Source organism: Phragmites australis, chromosome 1 (assembly GCF_958298935.1).
Source record: "Phragmites australis chromosome 1, lpPhrAust1.1, whole genome shotgun sequence".
In the NCBI taxonomy this organism is placed as follows: Eukaryota; Viridiplantae; Streptophyta; class Magnoliopsida; order Poales; family Poaceae; genus Phragmites; species Phragmites australis.
In genome coordinates, this window is record NC_084921.1 from 40627808 (window position 1) to 40645812 (window position 18005).

The 18005-nt window shown below is 43.4% G+C and overlaps 2 protein-coding genes across 3 annotated transcripts; both read right to left on the reverse strand.

Annotated features, from left to right (window-relative positions):
* Positions 1-5311: 5311 nt before the first annotated feature.
* On the reverse strand, positions 5312-9031 carry LOC133919167 (uncharacterized). Of its 2 annotated transcripts, none has more exons than XM_062363466.1 (9): positions 8605-9031; positions 8438-8505; positions 8081-8228; positions 7887-7967; positions 7104-7190; positions 6842-6927; positions 6602-6722; positions 6288-6328; positions 5312-5656 (listed from the first exon to the last, which is right to left on the reverse strand). In XM_062363466.1, exons 1-9 carry the CDS (start codon positions 9004-9006, stop codon positions 5536-5538), a joined length of 1155 nt encoding a protein of 384 aa, XP_062219450.1. In that variant the 5' UTR covers positions 9007-9031; the 3' UTR covers positions 5312-5535. The 2 variants fall into 2 exon arrangements, with proteins under 2 accessions (XP_062219450.1, XP_062219457.1); XM_062363473.1 differs by having other exon boundaries at positions 6232-6328.
* Positions 9032-11173: 2142 nt separating this feature from the next.
* Positions 11174-12520, reverse strand: LOC133919178 (cytidine deaminase 1-like). The gene has a single exon (XM_062363486.1). The coding sequence runs from the start codon at positions 12364-12366 to the stop codon at positions 11428-11430; it is 939 nt and encodes a 312-aa protein (XP_062219470.1). The 5' UTR covers positions 12367-12520; the 3' UTR covers positions 11174-11427.
* Between the last annotated feature and the right edge of the window lie 5485 nt (positions 12521-18005).

Sequence of the window (18005 nt, forward strand, 5' to 3'; positions counted from 1 at the left end):
TAAATCTTATTAGTGGGTAATAATCTCATTCCTCTTGACGCTGCTTGAATGACTATTCTAGCCATTCCTTTTGCGAAAGGATCTGCAACGTTCCTTTCAGACTTAATATAATCCACAACGATTATACCCGTCTCTACTGCATGCCTTAGCGACTTAAGTCGTCATTTAATATGCTTCGAAGACTTCATATTATCCTTCCTACTCTTCACCTTAACCAGAACGGTTTGGTTATCGCAATAGGTGAGAACGGTCGGAATTGGCTTATCCAATATCAGTAGATCAGAAAGGAGTTCTTTAATCCATTCTGTCTCTACGGCTGCTAAGTCTAGCACCACTAGGTCAGCCTCCATCGTGGAGCGAGTAAGGATGGTCTATTTAGATGACCTCCAAGACACTGCTCCGCCTGCTAGAGTGAAAACATATCCACTCGTAGTCTTTATATCATCCGAATCACTGATCCAGTTGGAATCACTGAATCCCTCGATGACTGCAGGATGACCAGAATAATGAATCGCAAGGTTCTTTGTCCCCTTCAGGTACTTAAGAATTCTCTCCAGTGCTATCCAATGATCATCTCCTAGGTTGGATGTATAACGACTTAACCTGCATACTGCATATGAGATGTTTGGCCTAGTTGCACTGGCCAAGTACATGAGAGAACCTATCACCTGTGAATACTTTAACCGGTCTTTTTCATGACCCACATTCTTCTTCAGTTTAGTATTTGGATCACAGGGCGTGGCTACAGGCTTACAGTCTATCATTCCAAAACGTGTAAGCACCTTGTCCACATAATGGGATTGACTTAGTATTATTCCATTCTCGCCCTTTAGCAGCTTGATGTTTAGAATTACATCAGCTTCTCCCAGGTCCTTCATATCAAAGTTCTGAGATAGAAAAAACTTCGTCTGGTTAATCATTTCCAGGTCTGTCCCAAACAGCAATATGTCATCCACGTAAAGACATAGAATGACACCTCGTCCCCCACCATATCAATAATACATGCACTTATCAGCTTCATTAACACAGAAACCGACCAAGATCAGTGTAGTATCAAACTTTTCATGCCACTGCTTAGGGGCTTGTTTGAGACCATACAGGGATTTGATTAACCTGCATACTTTACTCTCCTGTCCTGTTACCACGAATCCATCTGGTTGTTACATGTAAATCTCCTCATCCAGCTCTCCATTAAGGAAAGCGGTCTTGATATCTGATGTAGAAGAAGATTATGCGAAGCCGCCAGTGCTAAGAGCACGTGGATAGTGGGCAATCTGGCAATAGGAGAATATGTATCGAAGTAGTCCTCACATTCCTTTTGCGTAAAACCCTTATCCACTAATCGAGCCTTGTACTTTTCTATAGTACCATCGGGTCTGCGCTTTCTCTTGAAGATCCATTTGCAGCCGACCGGCTTGCAGCCAACTAGGAGGTCTACTAACTCCCAGGTTCCGTTGGTGATGATCGAATCCATCTCACTACGGACTGCTTCCTTGCAGTACTCCGCTTATGAAGAAACGTATGCCTCTGAAAGGTTTCGTGGTTCATCATCCACGACATAGGTGACAAAGTCATCTCCCAAAGATTTTTCCGTCCTTTGCCTCTTGCTTCTCCTAAGTTCCAATTCAAGAACCGTGTCACTGACACTCTAAGGAGCAGGGTCATCAACTAAAAGATCAGGGGTTTCATTCTCCTTCGCTCGCATAGGAAAGATGTGCTCAAAGAATGTCACATCCTGAGAGTCCATTATCGAGTTGACGGCAATGTCTGAAACCTCAGAATGGACCACTAGGAATCTATAGGTGGTACTCTGGTGTGCATACCCTAGGAAGACACAATCGATAGTCTTTGATCATAATTTCCTTTTCTTCAGCATGAGAATATGTACTTTAGCTAGACAGCCCCAAGTGCAAAAAAATGATAGATTCGGTTTCCTCCCCTTCTATCCTTCATAAGGGGTTACCTCGCGGTTTCGAGGAGCGACCCTGTTCAGTACATAGTTAACTGTGAGAACAGCATCACCCCACCATGAGTTAGCCATACCAGAACTTTGTAACAGGATGTTAATCAAGTCACAAATTGTTCGGTTCTTTCTCTTGGTGAGTATGGTGACGTAAATTTATAGATTATGCCACTTTCCTCACAGAACTTAGAAAAATCCCTGGGAATATATTCCCCACCTCTGTCAGACCTCAGTCTCTTTATTGTCTTCCCCAGCTGGTTTTCCACCTCGGTCTTATAGATCTTGAAGTATTCTAATGTTTCATCCTTTGTAGATGTAGCAGAATCTAGTAGCATCATCTATAAGAGTAAAGAAGTATCTTTTTTCACCCTTAGTTAAAATTCTATTCATCTCACACAGATCAAAATGGATCAGCTCAAGTGGCGAGGTGCTTCTCCCCTCGACCGAGTGAAACGGTTTGCGGGGTTGCTTAGCTTGCACACACACCTCACACTTATGGCTCTTGTCATAATTATATGAAGGAATAACATTCATCTTGCTCAAACACACTATTGCTTCATTATTAACATGACACAGGCGAGAATGCCAAGTATCAATGTTCTTATTAAAATATGAAGAATAGAAAATGTTTGCGGGACTATCAAAAATAGAAATACAAAACATGCCTCCGCAATCATAGCCTTTTCCTACAAACGACCCACACCTGGTCAATAGTACTTTATTTGACTCGAACACTAACTTTATTCCTTGCCGGCACAGCATCGATCCGCTGAGAAGATTACGGGTCATGACATGCATGAACAGCACGTCCTTGAGGACAAGAGTCTTGCCGGAAGTCAGCTTCAGGCTCACTTGTTCTACTCCGTGCACTGCTGCCGAGACCCCATTCCCCATCAGTACGAATCCACCATCTGCGCCCTGAAGAGAAGTGAAACACGTCTGATCAGTACAAATATGCCTTGTAGCACCTATATCAACCCACCAACTGACTAGTAAATTTGCCATAAAGGCCTTAGGTACATACCCACTAGCGGAGTCGCCTTTACTAGTATCATCGGCCGTTGCAACCATCATATGCACTTGGTTTTTGGTTACCTTCTGATGCTCAGGTGTCGGCCCTTTGCCCTTACGATCGCAACATCTGTTGCCCTTGTGATCCAACCTACCGCAGACGTAGCAGACAATCTCGTGTTGCTTCTTCCTTTTCATTGTGTTAGCCTTCGGTCCAGAAAAATCAGGCTTGGCCTTTTCCTTCTTCACATTTTTTCCAAGATGGTTCTTGTGCTCAACAAGGTTAGCTTGAGCGGACGCCTTCACCCCACCAGCCTGCCTTAGACTTCTCCTCAACATTAATAGCAACAATGAGCTCATTAAGAGTCAATTGCTGATTTAAGTGCCGACGTGCAGTGATAGAGTCACGTCAAGAAGTGGGTAGCTTGGCCAGAATGGCATTAACCTGGAAATTCTCAGGGAGGATACAGCCGTACTAGCCTAAGTCTCGCACAATCAACTGCAACTCATGGATTTGTTCCATGGCTGATCTTCCATCTCCCATATGAAAGTTCAGGTAGCTTGCCACCATGAAGGACTCGTTGCCGTTGTCGCTTTCATCATATTTGTCATTCAGCTCCGTCCACACCTTCCGTGCTTCCCCGAACCCCACGTAGATGTCGAAGAGCCTGTTCGATAGGACGACCAAGAGACGTGCTAAGGCTGAGGTATTTGCCTTCTCCCAACGGGCCCTTAACGCGTTGAGACGCGTTCTTTCGATCTCGTCTTGCACGGCTTCCCCCGGAGGGGCGGGTGGCTCTTTGGTGAGGACCCATAATAGTCTGAGCTCCATCAACCATAGCCTCGTCCGGGCCTGCCAGCGCTTAAAGCCAGTTCCATCGAATCTCTTAGGCTTTATCGCATCCGAGGACGACGGAGGTAGGACAGAAGAGCCAGAGCTAGCCATCACAGAAGCAATCAGATTTGTGGATTGTTGTATTATATGCGATAAACAGAGCATGGATTTCAATATTCCATAAATAAAAATATAAATGTGTGACAGATCAACACCAATACACATGATGTACAAAAGGACAACATAACTGATATAACAGTTCCAAATATTATATGTCAAATATAGACTAGACAACATAAACATATTATGAATAAAACTGCTCTCAGATTTAATGAAACAACAATTGATCCTATAACTTTTAAAGTTCTGCTCCCTAATTGTTCTAGTGTAAATATCATGGACAGAGCAATGTTTCTGAGTGTCCAACAAGCAAATAGAGTCTAATGTAGTTCTAAAAAAAAACTAAATTATCATCATGTACATGACTGTCATGATCAAAACAAAATCCTCAAGTTCTGCACAGGGGTAGCAAGCTACTGCCGAATCAAACAGAGACAAGAGTCAATTTGCAAAAGGGCAGTATTGAACAGCTAGCTATTCAGGTACCAAGTACCAGAACAATTAAGCAAAACTGAGCTTACAACAGCACCTATACAGGGATCACAGTGACATGAAATTGCACTGGACAACAAAGCCAATAAGAATTTAAGTGTATAGGAACATAATGAATAATCACCTGAAATATCCTCCAAGAATAAGCTTTGTATCACTGAACTAGATTCATCACATGCCTATGTTAGGGTACTCAGAAACATGCTCAATCTCAATATACACTCATCATCATCAAGCAATCATAAGTATGAATTTGATGTCCAAAGAATAGAAAGGGAATGATACTCACAGTGCAATTCGCTAAAAAGCATCGATGAATGAGGCTAGGCACGGCTCACTAGCCGCTGTCCTAGAAACCCGATCACCCGCCAGTTACCGTCGGTGAGAGAAAGACAGAGATACAACGCCTCAACCGTACCACCACTGCAATACGGGCGAGCGTCGACGAATACAGCTCCGAGGAGCACTGACACAGCACCTCCACCGATTAGACTCCCAGATAGCCAAGCTCTGACCACCAGAACTGAGTGCAGCTCGACTCAAAATTAGATCAAGAAAAGCAAATCAAAGAAGAACCGTGTGGAGGAGATGGGGAAAAGAAAGAAAGCTGATTTCTCGATGATTCTGGAGAGAAGGAACCGGCATCCACCATATAGGGCCAAGCGCCGCCATCCAATCCCCCCCCCCCCCCACGCACCCGAAGGATGCGGAGGAAGGTTGTGCTGCCACCCCCATGCACCGCCAGCTCCTCTCTCCCTCTGCTCTCTCCATCTCTTCTCATCTCTCTTTGCTCTATCCGAATCCTAGGGTAAGGATATCCCCACCCGCATGGGCCTGGGCTGCCCAAGCAAGAGAGCCGGACGGCCCAGGGAGAAAAAGAGAGCCCAAGAGACATTAGAAATTCATAATTTCTCAACAAACTATTCTTGCTCCACTTACAACTAATAAACTTGCATCTGTCTGCCAATTTCAAAAGAAAAAAAAAATCCGACTGGGCATACTGTACGAAATAATTTGTACAGTACAATAATGAATCCTGGAGTTGCAAAGTAAATACCTCTGTTTCTTCAGTTATACACTACACAAATGTTTTATGACATCATACACACATTGATTAAGCTAAAAGTATTCTACATTCGCAATAGCATAGATCGTGGCATGCCTCCGTCTTCCCATATGCACGCCTGAAACCATACAAAATGGGTGTGGATCTTTCTAACAAAGAAAGCATTTTCCTGCAGATGATAAAGAGAAAAATGATGTTAGATTCAATGATGTAGCCGGTATGTCTTTCAGTATAGGACCATGTAAATAGCACAGCATGATGTCTAGAATTAACTTGTGAACACTGGATTTCCCTTGTTCCATTGCTTGTATCTTTTAAGTTGCGAAGACTGATTTTCAGAATTAGATGATGTCCTAGGCTGGTCAATAACATCTTTACCTCTAAGTTGGCATGATAATCAGACAAATAAAGGTTGATATATATGGACCATAATTTTCCATCTAGCAGTGCAGGTACAATCAAGCATATTAATGTTGGAACAGACCCCTTATTTTTAAATATTCAGGACATTTCCACTAGCAATCAATTTCTATTTTTTTCCAATGTAGATGGTAGATAAATTGCAGCTACATATTTAAAAATCCACAAAGAACTAATTGAAACACAGAAGTGTAAGAACTAATTGAAACACAGAAGTGTGCAAACTAATTGAAATACGATACATTCCAGGAGCCATTGGTTGTAAGACTCTTTTGCTTTCTTAATGAAACTGTCAGAATCAACAGGGAGGAAGGAGGGAGAAACCTTGCAGAATACAGCATACGGTTTAAGCTATTTTCTTTCTGGAGTATGTGACGTACATTGGGTCAGTTTTTCCTGGATTAGGAGATATATCAACTGCCTGCAAGAACAGAAAGATAATATTTGTTTCATGGGATTAGTTTCAACACATTAATCGAATAATATTATGAATATATATCGAGGTAGGTGCTTTCAATTCATTGCACTGCAAATGTCCAGAAAGCCATTCACTTCTTGCTAGCTAGGAATTTGCACGTGCAAAGGAGAAAAATAAACACAAACATCATTTTTAGAAGCCATTAATTCTTCTTTGTCTTTCCTAGGGAATGTCCTTAACTTTCAACAGAGGACAAGTGGACAACAGATGACATACCTGAGGGGGTTCAAAACCTCCAGCATAATGGAAGTAAGCACCAACTATCCAAGCATGATCAGCATCACCAGTTGATGTCCATATAGATATAGCTTTTGTCCAAAAGCACCGATTTGAAAAGCTATATCCAAAGTTAGAACTAGAATTTAGGACCATTAATCATAAAATATGGTAATGCAAATTCCAATTCAATTAATAGTTCTCAGTAAGTGACATGTGTCATTCTGGAGTGCACATTACCTCATTATGGCTAGACCGGTTGGCTTTAGTATTCGTCGCATCTCCTTAAAAACATCTATTGGTTTTGACAAGTAGTCTACACTAACCTAGAAGCAAAGAAGTCCTACTATCAGATTATGTAACCAATTATAGAGCTCCAATTCACAATGCTAACTCCGCCAAAGAAAAATCACAGTGCTAATACTATGCACTATGACATACAAAAAAAAGGAATGTCTGTTTTTGTTAATTAAACAAGAATATGATATAGAAGACACAGTACCACATTGGTTATAACATCAAAAGTGTTATCCTCAAAAGGAAGCTTCGTGTTCACATTGAGGTCTTGTACAACATACTCAGTCAATACCTATTGTCGCAAAGAAACAACAAAATCATGTGTCAAATATATAGCTTTAGTGAGGCAATCTAAAAGGAAAATACCATTTCTAACTCATATTAATTACAATATGTACAATGTCACATTTAGAATTCTACAACCCACCCCGCACCCCAAAAGGACTCCAAAGAAGTCCGCGCAATGGGGAGGTGCTTGTAAAAAAAAAAAAATCTTCAACCAAGCGTCAATATCATGTTATAAACTAAACTCCTATATTACTGCATATAAGATGGATGTTCTCAGTGGTAAATAAAATGTAGATTCCAGAACACATATTGACATTTAAACATTCTGTAAGCAAAAAATATCTTTGGCGGAAAAGTATTAATGTAAAACGTATCCGATAAAGCTCTATCTTTACGTGGTAGAGACACTGATCTAGCTGTATAAAGGCCTTTTTCCTCCTCTAAGGATCAATTAAGGAAGTGTGCTGAACTATCATTTCTCCTGGACCAACACAAGTCGATTTCTTACTCCCCAGAGTTCTGCTGTCACTGAGAGTTTTAAGTGAATAAAATCTAGCATAACACACAAAAGTTGTCAGCTGCTCAATTCTTTTTTTTTTCTAGGAAGAGTTTCTCAATTCATAATACTGAATACTGCTATAACTGAAAGTTTATGCACAGAAAATTTACCAAACGAACTAATTTAGTCAGTACATAATACCGGATTCCTTTTCAGCTCATCTTCATTCATACCCATCCCCACAATCTTCTCCTGTTTGTAACCGGGTGGATAATGGCTCACCTTCATAATGTGGAAACAGTGAGCAATTTATTTATTTTTCGACGAATCAGTAAGCAATTATATAGCGAGAGATTAAAAGGGAAGTGGCAACTTGTAAAATTAAGAACTCCTACCCAGCTGCTGCACATGTCCAGGATGGCCACCCCAGGAGTATTACTTGGAGGAAGAACTTCAGAGTAGTATTCAGTGAGCGCCCTGATTGCTTGGTCATCAATGTGAGTGACAAAACGGGGAACCGAGTAGAATAGAGTATCGGATGACCTGCCAGGTAATCAAAATGCATCACTAAGGAACCACCAGCTGCCCAAAACTTCAAAACTAGAAAAATTAATGTTGGCTGAATTGTTCACCAGGTTACAATGTCAGAAATAGTAACTGCTAGTAGTAGCGACAACTCGTGCTGCCTGGTGGCTAAGCAAATCCTGGGAAAATCTGCACGTGAACTGACTGAATGCTCCAGAGTTACTTACTCGTCAAAGCGGCTGAAGTCCTCAGGCTTGAAAGGAAACTCGTCCGGCCACTCCACACTCTTCAGAATCTACAACAGACGTCAATTAATCAGGGAAAAAAACGAATTAATAGAGCAATATTTTCGATAGGAGAAAAGAATAGAGCAAGAAGTGGTCGCGTCAAGAACCTGTTCGACCGGGGAAACCCCTTGCCTCGGCCGTGCTCCGGCAACGAACGAGCGGGACGACGCGCAGTCGGAGGCCATGCGCGCGACCTGGTGGATGAAGGCGGCGCTGAGGCCGAGGAAGACGCGCCGCGGCCGCGCGGCCTGCGGTGGCACGGGAGCGCGGAGGGCGCAGGGAGCGACGGCGCAGGCGCGACGCTTTCTGGACGGTGGCCTTCTCGTGGCGAGGAGGAGACGGGGACGCAGCGCGAGGGTGGCCATGAAGTGAATCTGGAGACGGACGGCGGCCGTGGCGCGGCGGTTGAGGCGGGAGCGCGACACGAGGCCGCCATGTCTTGTGTCCGCTCGCCACTCGCGCAAGATATGGCGGAGTCGTGGCGCGACGCGCGTCACAGGGAGAGACATCTCGGATCCGTTGGTTCCCGCGCTGCCATATGGGTCCTACTGTCTCAGTGAGACGATGCTTTTCTCATGCTTTTCGCTATTGAAGCACAGGATTGCAAAGCAACACACGCTATCCATTGATTTCAGTTTCGGACTCTTGGTAGCGTGGATGCAACAATGCTTGGAAAAAAAAGTTTCTATATATGGGTGCAAATGTCATCTTCTCTACCACTATCTAAATAATTGTCACTTGTCCTAATATAGATCTTAAAATGGTAAATTTACATTGGAGATAGATAATGACTAACTACACGGTACTACAGAAGGATGTATCTACAGCATTGTTATATAATTTTTTTCCCGGTAAACGGGGTAATCATTTACACATAGTGGAACACGTGAAAAGAAAGCAATCTACCTATTTTACAGAGGAAGGATATAGTAGAACCACACATCATTGCATTCCTTGTGAAGGAGGATAGGAATATAACACTCAAGTTTTACCTATCTATTAGCTAAATGGGATGTTTACATGGTGTTCTGAATATGTTGAATATGTCATGATATTAGCAATAGTCTTTTTTGTCTATATATGGTTAGTTTTATGCTAAATGATAGTTATGAACTCGTTGTAGCTCTTTAGAAGGAACCCTAACATATCTGATCTCTGTCTCTTGCTCATCTTTCTGAAACACAGTCAGTTCGGATGCAGAATCATCTCGGTCTAGTACAATCAAGGTTTTAAATAGCTATTTGGGACCTCAAACACGAAAAAACGTTCTGCTATGTGAACTATAAGCGCTATAGCCCTTAATAGTTGCACTATTTGTCATAGCTCGTAATTAGTCATACTCCATAATCCTACATATATCGCCAAATGTCAAAAAAGTTAATTTTAAAATCCAACTTTGCTATGAGACCTAAAAGCATTCTTGTAAGCTTGTACTATGAGAAAACCTAGCAAGACATCATAGCTAGCTCTTTATTCAATGCTCCAACACTTATATTCCCTACTGATTAAGTAATTTTGTTAAGAATATTATAACTTATAATCTTATTATATTTAGTACCTTCTTATATATGGTCTTAATTCTTTTTCCAAACATGAACTATATTATGTAAAAACTTTAATATTTTGTATTCCTTAATATTAAAATACGCCGAAGGGTCTCACGTGATAGCTAGATATAGCTTGTTTTTCTGGGACGTGCCGCGAAGCCACGGAAATCACGATTTAAAAGCTTGAGTCCAAAAATACTATATATATGCAGACTCCAACTTGCAACAATGATAGGTTTACGGTCAACGTTCATGGCTGCCAAATTTGTTGGGATGCGTCTATGTGAATGATTTACTACTCCCTCACGGGCCATCCTTTTCTATGTGTAGTTGTTGTTTTCCTCATGATACTTATTTTTCAATTCAAACTAGAACAATAAGGAGAGGGCAACTTGATTGTAGTTTGGCATCGACAACAAACTTCCCTCTGAAATTGATGCAAAAAACTACTTCAATAGAGAAAATTGATGCAAGAATTGCTAGCACAAGATATTCTCACTCTTAACTAGGAGTACTATGATTGCATAATCTCTCTCTCTTTTTTTTTTGTAACATCCAATCAAGGACAGACTTCAGCAATGGATGGATAACTGCATTTTTGCAATATCTTATCTGATTAAGAACATGCTAAGTTTCCAGCATTGCATTATTTCGTGGGCAACTAGCTAAGTTCAGCTAGGTCCCACCGAGAAAGTTCATAAAGCGATGGGTCATGCGTTTGAGGCTTGCAAGGAAGAACCGGCGTGCAAGATTGGACGACGAATACCTGTGCACAAATACCGGTGCTGACACAGGGTTAACAAATGCGACAAAAACCGTTCGAAATGTGCGATTTTTGACCGATTCGGTTCTGTTTGTATTCAGTAATAGAGCGGATTTGATCAAATTTAAATTCAAATCTTTAAGTTTTGACAAAATTCAATTGAATTTGACCAAATTCTCTGGTTTTAGAAGAATGCATTGGGTCCAATTTTCAATCCTAGGTCGCATTTGTTAACCGTAGCCCACACTCACACACCAGGTCCCATGGTGCGTGCAGCCGCAGCTAACATTATTCTACCAATTTTTATCTAGTCACAGGACCGTAGAACTTGCGACAAGAGACGGGGAAGGTGAAGCAAAGGATACATATCTTGCAAGACAAATATATTTGTTATTTAATAGGATTATTTCACTATGCCATTATTTAGTGAATTTTTTTTTATCTCACGACACATAAGAACAGAAGAACACCAATCACTCTGACGAAGTGGGCCCGACCTTCCAGTCCTGCTGGCCAATTGTCCAGCGCCATGTGGAATGAACAACTCACCCAACTGCACAGCATTTGTTTTTCTCGTCTTATTCTTAACTCTTTTTTTTATGAACATTATCTCGATCACATCACGCGTCGGACGGCTTGAAGTTGTACACGTGGAAGCTGGCATGTGGGGCCACGGCGTCCAGGAAGATCCTGGCCGTCGCCTCCTGCGCCACCGCCGCCTCTTCCTTCTCCACGAGCGCCGCCGCCGCCACGTCCCCGGCGTGGCCGCCTCCGGCTGCTACCATCGCAACGATGGCCGCCTGGACGGGGCCCAGTGTCGGGTTGTAGGCCGCGGACTCCAGGCACCCCCCGGAGTAGATCCGCCCGTCGCCGTCCGCCACCGCGAACCCCGAGGGGCACTCGCTGTACGGCGCGTGCGCCGCCCGCGCGGCCGCCTCCGCGGCCTCCCTCAGGCGCGCCTCTAGGTCGCCGCCGGACAAGCCATTGGCTACCGCAGCGACGGGGTCGCCTAGGGGATTGTCATGCGACTCGAGGACGAGCGGGACATTGTCGGGGAGGAGATCGTGGGGGCCGAAGGGACGGAGGAGGAGGGACGCCACCGTGCGCCACTCGGGCGCACAGCCTTCCTCGGCGTCGGTGGTCACGAGGATTTTGATGTTGGCGGCACCGCGGATCTCCTGGAGGAACTGGCGGCAGTGGCCACATGGCATGTGGGAGACGGCGACGGCGAGCAGCGCGGACTCCCCCGCGGCGGCCGCGTTGGCGACGAGGAACTGCTCGGCGTGAACGGCATGGGACAGCGGGAGACCGCGGTACTCGAGGTTGACGCCGACGTAGATGCGGCCGCTCGCGCCCAGCCCCACGGCGCCCACGGGGAACCGTGAGACCGGGACGTGCGCGCGCTTCATCGCCGACGGCACCAGTAGCGGCAGCAGGTCCTGCACGGTGGCCACGCCGGCCGCTGCGGCGGCGCGCTCGGCCTCCTCCGCGCTCATCACGAACCCCGTCAGCTCCACCGCCGCCGCCGCGGCCTCCGGCGCCACCTGCTCCTCCCCCATTGCTCAGACCTAACTCTAACCAAGTTATTAGTAAATGATTTGCTACCTCCTAATAGTGTTTAGTCCCTTCACAAGGAAGTGCTTAGATGTTTCCACCAAGTGTGGAGGAGAAGAGAGGAAAGGAAAGGTGGGGAGGGGGGGGCGCTTACTGGCTGTGGTGCGAGGCTATTTATAAAGGGCGCAGCAAGCCTGCTTTGCAAGTGAAAACGACGGACACCGGTAATTGCCACCGTAAGGTTGAATTCGACATGTCACGGACTCACGGTGCAATCTGACCATTTTGCCACAAGTGTTGATATGAGTTGGAAAATCTGAAACGGCACAAACATGCCATCACATTGGTTTTGATCGGTCTAGCAACTCAAGTTTGATACGAGGCCACTCTACTGAATGCTCCATAAGCCTCCTAACAATTTTTATTTTTTATTTTTACCATGGGTGAGAGGGAGAAAGGAGAAAGAGAAAGAGAGAGGTGGATGAGCTTCTTATTGGACTCCTTTGCATCCGTCACGTGAGGCCACCCATCTCTGACAGCAATGAAATATTAAACTTGATATTTTGCTATAATTACTCCCTCGGGTATGCAAATGGAAAGTGTTAATGATTGGTTAGTTTTGACCAATGATGTTTAATCATACGATCCAAATGATCATCCATCCGCTACTGCTCCGACCGAAAATTGCACGACTCACTCAACGACGTCGCTTTCGTGGCCCTTTCCTTGTGATTTGTGAATGTGCAGCAATTGGGAGTGTGGATGTCGACGGAGAGGTTCGGCCCGTATCATTGAACTCAACCAGCCGTTCGTAATGATGCGATTGTTAATGTTGCATCGGCGACATTTGGTTCCTGCCTCGTATGATTCACGTTCCGGTGAATAAAATATGGTTGCCGCGGGGCAGTTTATTCGTTGCGAGACAGAGGCCGTTGCGTTCAGAGTTCAGGCTCCAAGCAGATCCTGATCGTTGTGGTTTCGCCCTCGCGCGTCAAATCCGACCATTTTCTTCGTACGAAACCGGTGCCGTGAGTTCAGCAGTCCGTGGCTGCGGCCTCCCATCGGAACGAGTTCGGCGGTCAATGAGACATAGCCACACAAGGGTTCATGCTGCTCGGCACAGTCGATAGGAAAGAAAACGTGCTCGCTAATTCAGCGAGCGACAGAGATGGATTTTCATTTGGGAACGTCTGTGGTGTTAGTGTGAAGATAGAAACTAGAGATACAATCCTAGTCTGTGCATAGAATCAGCATATGTTTTGTACAGGAGATTATACATAATCTCAGGATCGGTTATGATCCATTTCTTTTATATATATATATATATATAGTCCGTACTCCTGGGAGTACATACTCCCTACTATGATATACTATATAAATAAATTGGATATACTACTTTATCACTATAAGTATGCTTATATACTCATTCTAAGATACTTCAATATAAACTACATGAAAAAATTACAAAAAAGTCTATTATTTTTAATAGATTTTGATAATACATTTATATTTGTATATAAAATATAATATATTCAAAAAAATATGTGCATAAAAAAAAGTATAAATACCACTTTGATGATTTTATATACTCACATGCTCCATACACATACTATTTATCACATGAGATACTCCTTATGTTATAAGATATGCATGTAGTAGTACATACTCCCGAGAGTGTATATATATATATATATATATATATATATATATATATATATATACACACACGGCGAGACTATTCTGCGCCTATACTCAATTGCTATTCGCACTGTGCACATCTCCCAGTTACAACTTGAAACACTGTGAGTTACAACTTCACGTTTAGAAATACATAATTGCAACACGAGAAGCTAACACTGTGAGTTACAACTTGTTATTCGCACTGCGCACATCGTCTAGTTACAACTCGAAACACTATGAGTTACAACTTGTTAGGTAGACCAGTTACAACTTCACGTCTAGAAATACATAGTTGCAACACGAGAAGCTAACACTGTAAGTTACAACTTGTTATTCGCACTGCGTACATCCTCCAGTTACAACTCGAAACACTATGAGTTGCAACTTGTTAGGTAGACCAGTTACAACTTCACGTCCATAAATGCATAATTGCAACACGAGAAGCTAACACTGTGAGTTACAACTTGTTATTCGCACTGCACATATCTCCTAGTTACAACCCGAAACACCGTAAGTTACAAACCGAAACACCGTAAGTTACAAACCGAAACACTGTGAGTTACAACTTGTGGGGTGTGCGCAGACATAAACTACAGTGAGCATACCTGCAGAATATACATACAATATATATATATATATATATATATATATATATATATATATATATATATATATATATATATATATATATATATAAAGAGGATGCCTGGTTTGTTATCCAATTATGTCAGTCACATACCTTCACATGGTATAGAGCTTGATCCTCTTCATTTTTTTTCGAGCCCATCTTCCTCATGGTGACACCACCACTAAAACCATCCCCACCGCCTCCTTCAGCAATTTCATCACTGTGTGCCTCTCCCGTACTAATTTCCTCTTGTGGAGAGCTCAGGTTGTCCCGGTGTTGTGTGGCTAGAATCTATTCGGCTACGTTGATGGTTCGGTCATGTAGCCATCTTGCACGGTGAAGGGCTCCGACGATGCTGCTGTTGAAGAAGTGAATCTGGCGTATGCGCAATGGTTCCAAATAGACCAAAGTGTGCTTGACGCTCTCTTCTCCTCCATGACGGAGGAGATTCTTGGGCAGATGCTCGACAAGCCCACGTCCGCTGCACTCCATGTCGGTCATCGAGTATTTTCGGAAGATGAAGTCGTACACCGACACTATGGCAACCGTCAGCCATCCCCTCACCGTCAAAGAAGTTATCGGCTACATCATGGCCGGCCTCGGGTTGGAGTTTGATCCTCTCATGGCCTCTCTCATTGTGTACAATGGTCCGATGAGTTTGATTGAGTTCTATGCTTTCTCCTCAGTTTTGAAGCACGGCAGGAGCTACACACGCAGTCTGGCACCATCCTCTCTTCCGCCAACAACATTACCCGCAATGGCAAAAAAGTCAAGGTAGAAGGGGCAGTCGTCAACTTCATCTTCTCCACAACCTCATAGAGCTTATCACTAGCGATAGCCAATACAACTGATCCCTCACCAGATGAGGCTGTGACAAGTTCCTACCTACTAAGGAATAAAAAGTGTACGTAGAAAAAGAGAGTGTTGGAAATGCATCGAGCGGAGAGATCAATCGAAGATGAGATAATCAGAGATAAGGATCGAAGGAGGATAATTCCTAAACATTGTAAGTCGTACCCGGTTATACGTATCACCCAATAACACATCAAGGATGTGATACCTCCAACAACAGCAACTCTCGTCACCACGATGGCAACGGTGGCCATGGTGGTGGAGGTGGTCGCGACGTGCAAAGAGCTAGGCATGGCTGTGGCTATGGGGGAGGAGGCCGGTGCTGGCTTAAGTGTCAGGTCTGTGGCAAATTTGGCCATGAAGCGCTGCGACACTGTCATCACTTCAATCATGCCTATAAGCTCGATGAGCAGCGCATGGGTAATTCGGCATCTACTAGAGGGTACACTGTTGACACCATCACCACCGATCATCTTACCAATGGTACAGGTGTAAGACTCCAAACTTGGGATCTCTTGTGCCTCCTGTATCAGTCCCTGGATCAAGTAGTCGATATACACAGTATAACAGGTGTAGTATCATAGTTAAACTTCGTACATAAGTATTAAGGTTTAGAGCACATAAGATTTATAAACCATACGGTATATTACAAACCTAGCCAAACGGCCAACAAAAACACAACGAAAAGCAAAGACCCAAAACCACAAGCAGCTAGGGTGCGAACGTGACTTCTAAGACTACTCTTCATTCCCGCCTTCACCTTCGACGAAGTTGGCATCAGCTTCCTCATCAGAATGATAGCAAGAGTGAGTACGGAAGGTACTCAACAAACCCTATACTACTTCAAGGTGTTGATACATGCATAAAGAGGTAATTTAAGGATGATGCTTTACGGTCTATTTTTAAGCGCAAATCAATTTATGCAGGTATTCAATTGTATCATTTATGATTGACTTTAAAATAGTTTAAATAGTTCAAAACTAGGTAACAGCTATATCTGGGGTTTTTCGGTCCTGGGAGGGGCTACACCTCACTCTGTAGTCCCTATCATCACATCTGGTGTACCTCTAGTACCACATAGATCTTGGCGGATTGAGCATGCAACCTCATCACACGGACATCTAGTCCACACACTCACTCCTCAAGACACACGCACCCGGAGTCTAGTCAAAATGGTTACTGATGTCGCATGTCCATGACCGTGGACATGGCTATTCGAAAAGATTTACACTCTGTAGAGGTTGTACACTATACTCATACGATATGCTCAGCCTCTAACCATTGCAAGCAGAGGAGCGAATCATACTGAGATACTTCAATCACCTTTCCTGCTAGACTTTTCTACGAGATATACCCTCAAGCGCCAGAGTCTATGTACTGAAGGTCATTCCTCTTTTTAAGCCTAGGTCGGTATTAGCAACCTTCAAACAGAGGGACAGATGGGCACTTGATTGCTCGCTACTCTTAACCTCCTAGTATGATGTCCAACTCAGTCCGGTGAAGGAGAAGTCAAGTCTTGTCCATTCAGGATGCATAGTTGCATGGGGTGGCTAAGCATGACGATGCAATGACTCGGTCCTTAAACGGCCAGGGCAGATATCTTCTGACAATGAATACCACAAAGGTAACTCAAGCACCCAGGAGCATCCTTATCTAGAGTACTACTCCACCTGCCCCCATCAAACAGTTTTCAACTATTTTTACACATCGCCCACCATATCCCACATGACATCAAGGATTTCACAACCATCACAGAATTCACAACCATCAAGGATTCATGGTATATGAGTTATCATTGATAACAGATAAATCTTATCTCTGAGGAGAGGTATTTTAAAAGCGACGTTTCCGAGAAGATGTATTCAATCCTAAGCATGCTAGATATTAAGACGTCATTTGTCATTAATATATATAATAACAGGTAATCCTAGGGTGATATGTATTTTGGATGATAACATTTATGGCATGACAAGTGTTTAATAGGATCAACTACTACAAACAGTTTGTAAAAGCGTAATACATAGCACATGCGATATAAGTCCAGTTTTAGTTGATCATGTAGATTAGTCGAAAATATAGGTTCAATATGATGAAGAAGATAAGCTTGCCTTCTCCGAGGTCCTCTTCAAAGTCTTGGTTGTAGTCAAGATTCTCCTCGCTCCTGATGCTCCCGGCGCAGCACTCACATAATTCTGGTGGTTCTACAATTGCGACTACGATAAATAACGGTGACACTAGAGAAGAATTAAATAACACCAAATGTAAAACCAAATGAGCCCTAATGGATATAACATTATGATGGATAGGTAGATCTCGAATTTAGATGAATTTTGATTAAAGAATCACCAAAATTGGAGCCAGAACGAAGAAGTTATAACTCCCAAAAGATTTAATCTTAAATTAAATTTGGAAATTATAAAATTACACTATTCATAGGTGGGGCCCACGGGTGGGACCCACGGGTGGGACCCACTAAACAGTAGC

What these genes read in the sequence shown, in the direction of transcription:
- LOC133919178 (XM_062363486.1), bottom strand. Translation starts at nt 12,366, where the DNA reads ATGGGGGAGGAGCAGGTGGCGCCGGAGGCCGCGGCGGCGGCGGTGGAG.
- LOC133919167 (XM_062363466.1), bottom strand. Translation starts at nt 9,006, where the DNA reads ATGTCTCTCCCTGTGACGCGCGTCGCGCCACGACTCCGCCATATCTTG. An exon ending in GGGTTTCCCCGGTCGAACAG is followed by an intron (nt 8,506 to 8,604) that starts GTTCTTGACGCG and finishes CGTCTGTTGTAG; the next exon opens with ATTCTGAAGAGTGTGGAGTG. An exon ending in ATGAGCTGAAAAGGAATCCG is followed by an intron (nt 7,191 to 7,886) that starts GTATTATGTACT and finishes TTGCGACAATAG; the next exon opens with GTATTGACTGAGTATGTTGT.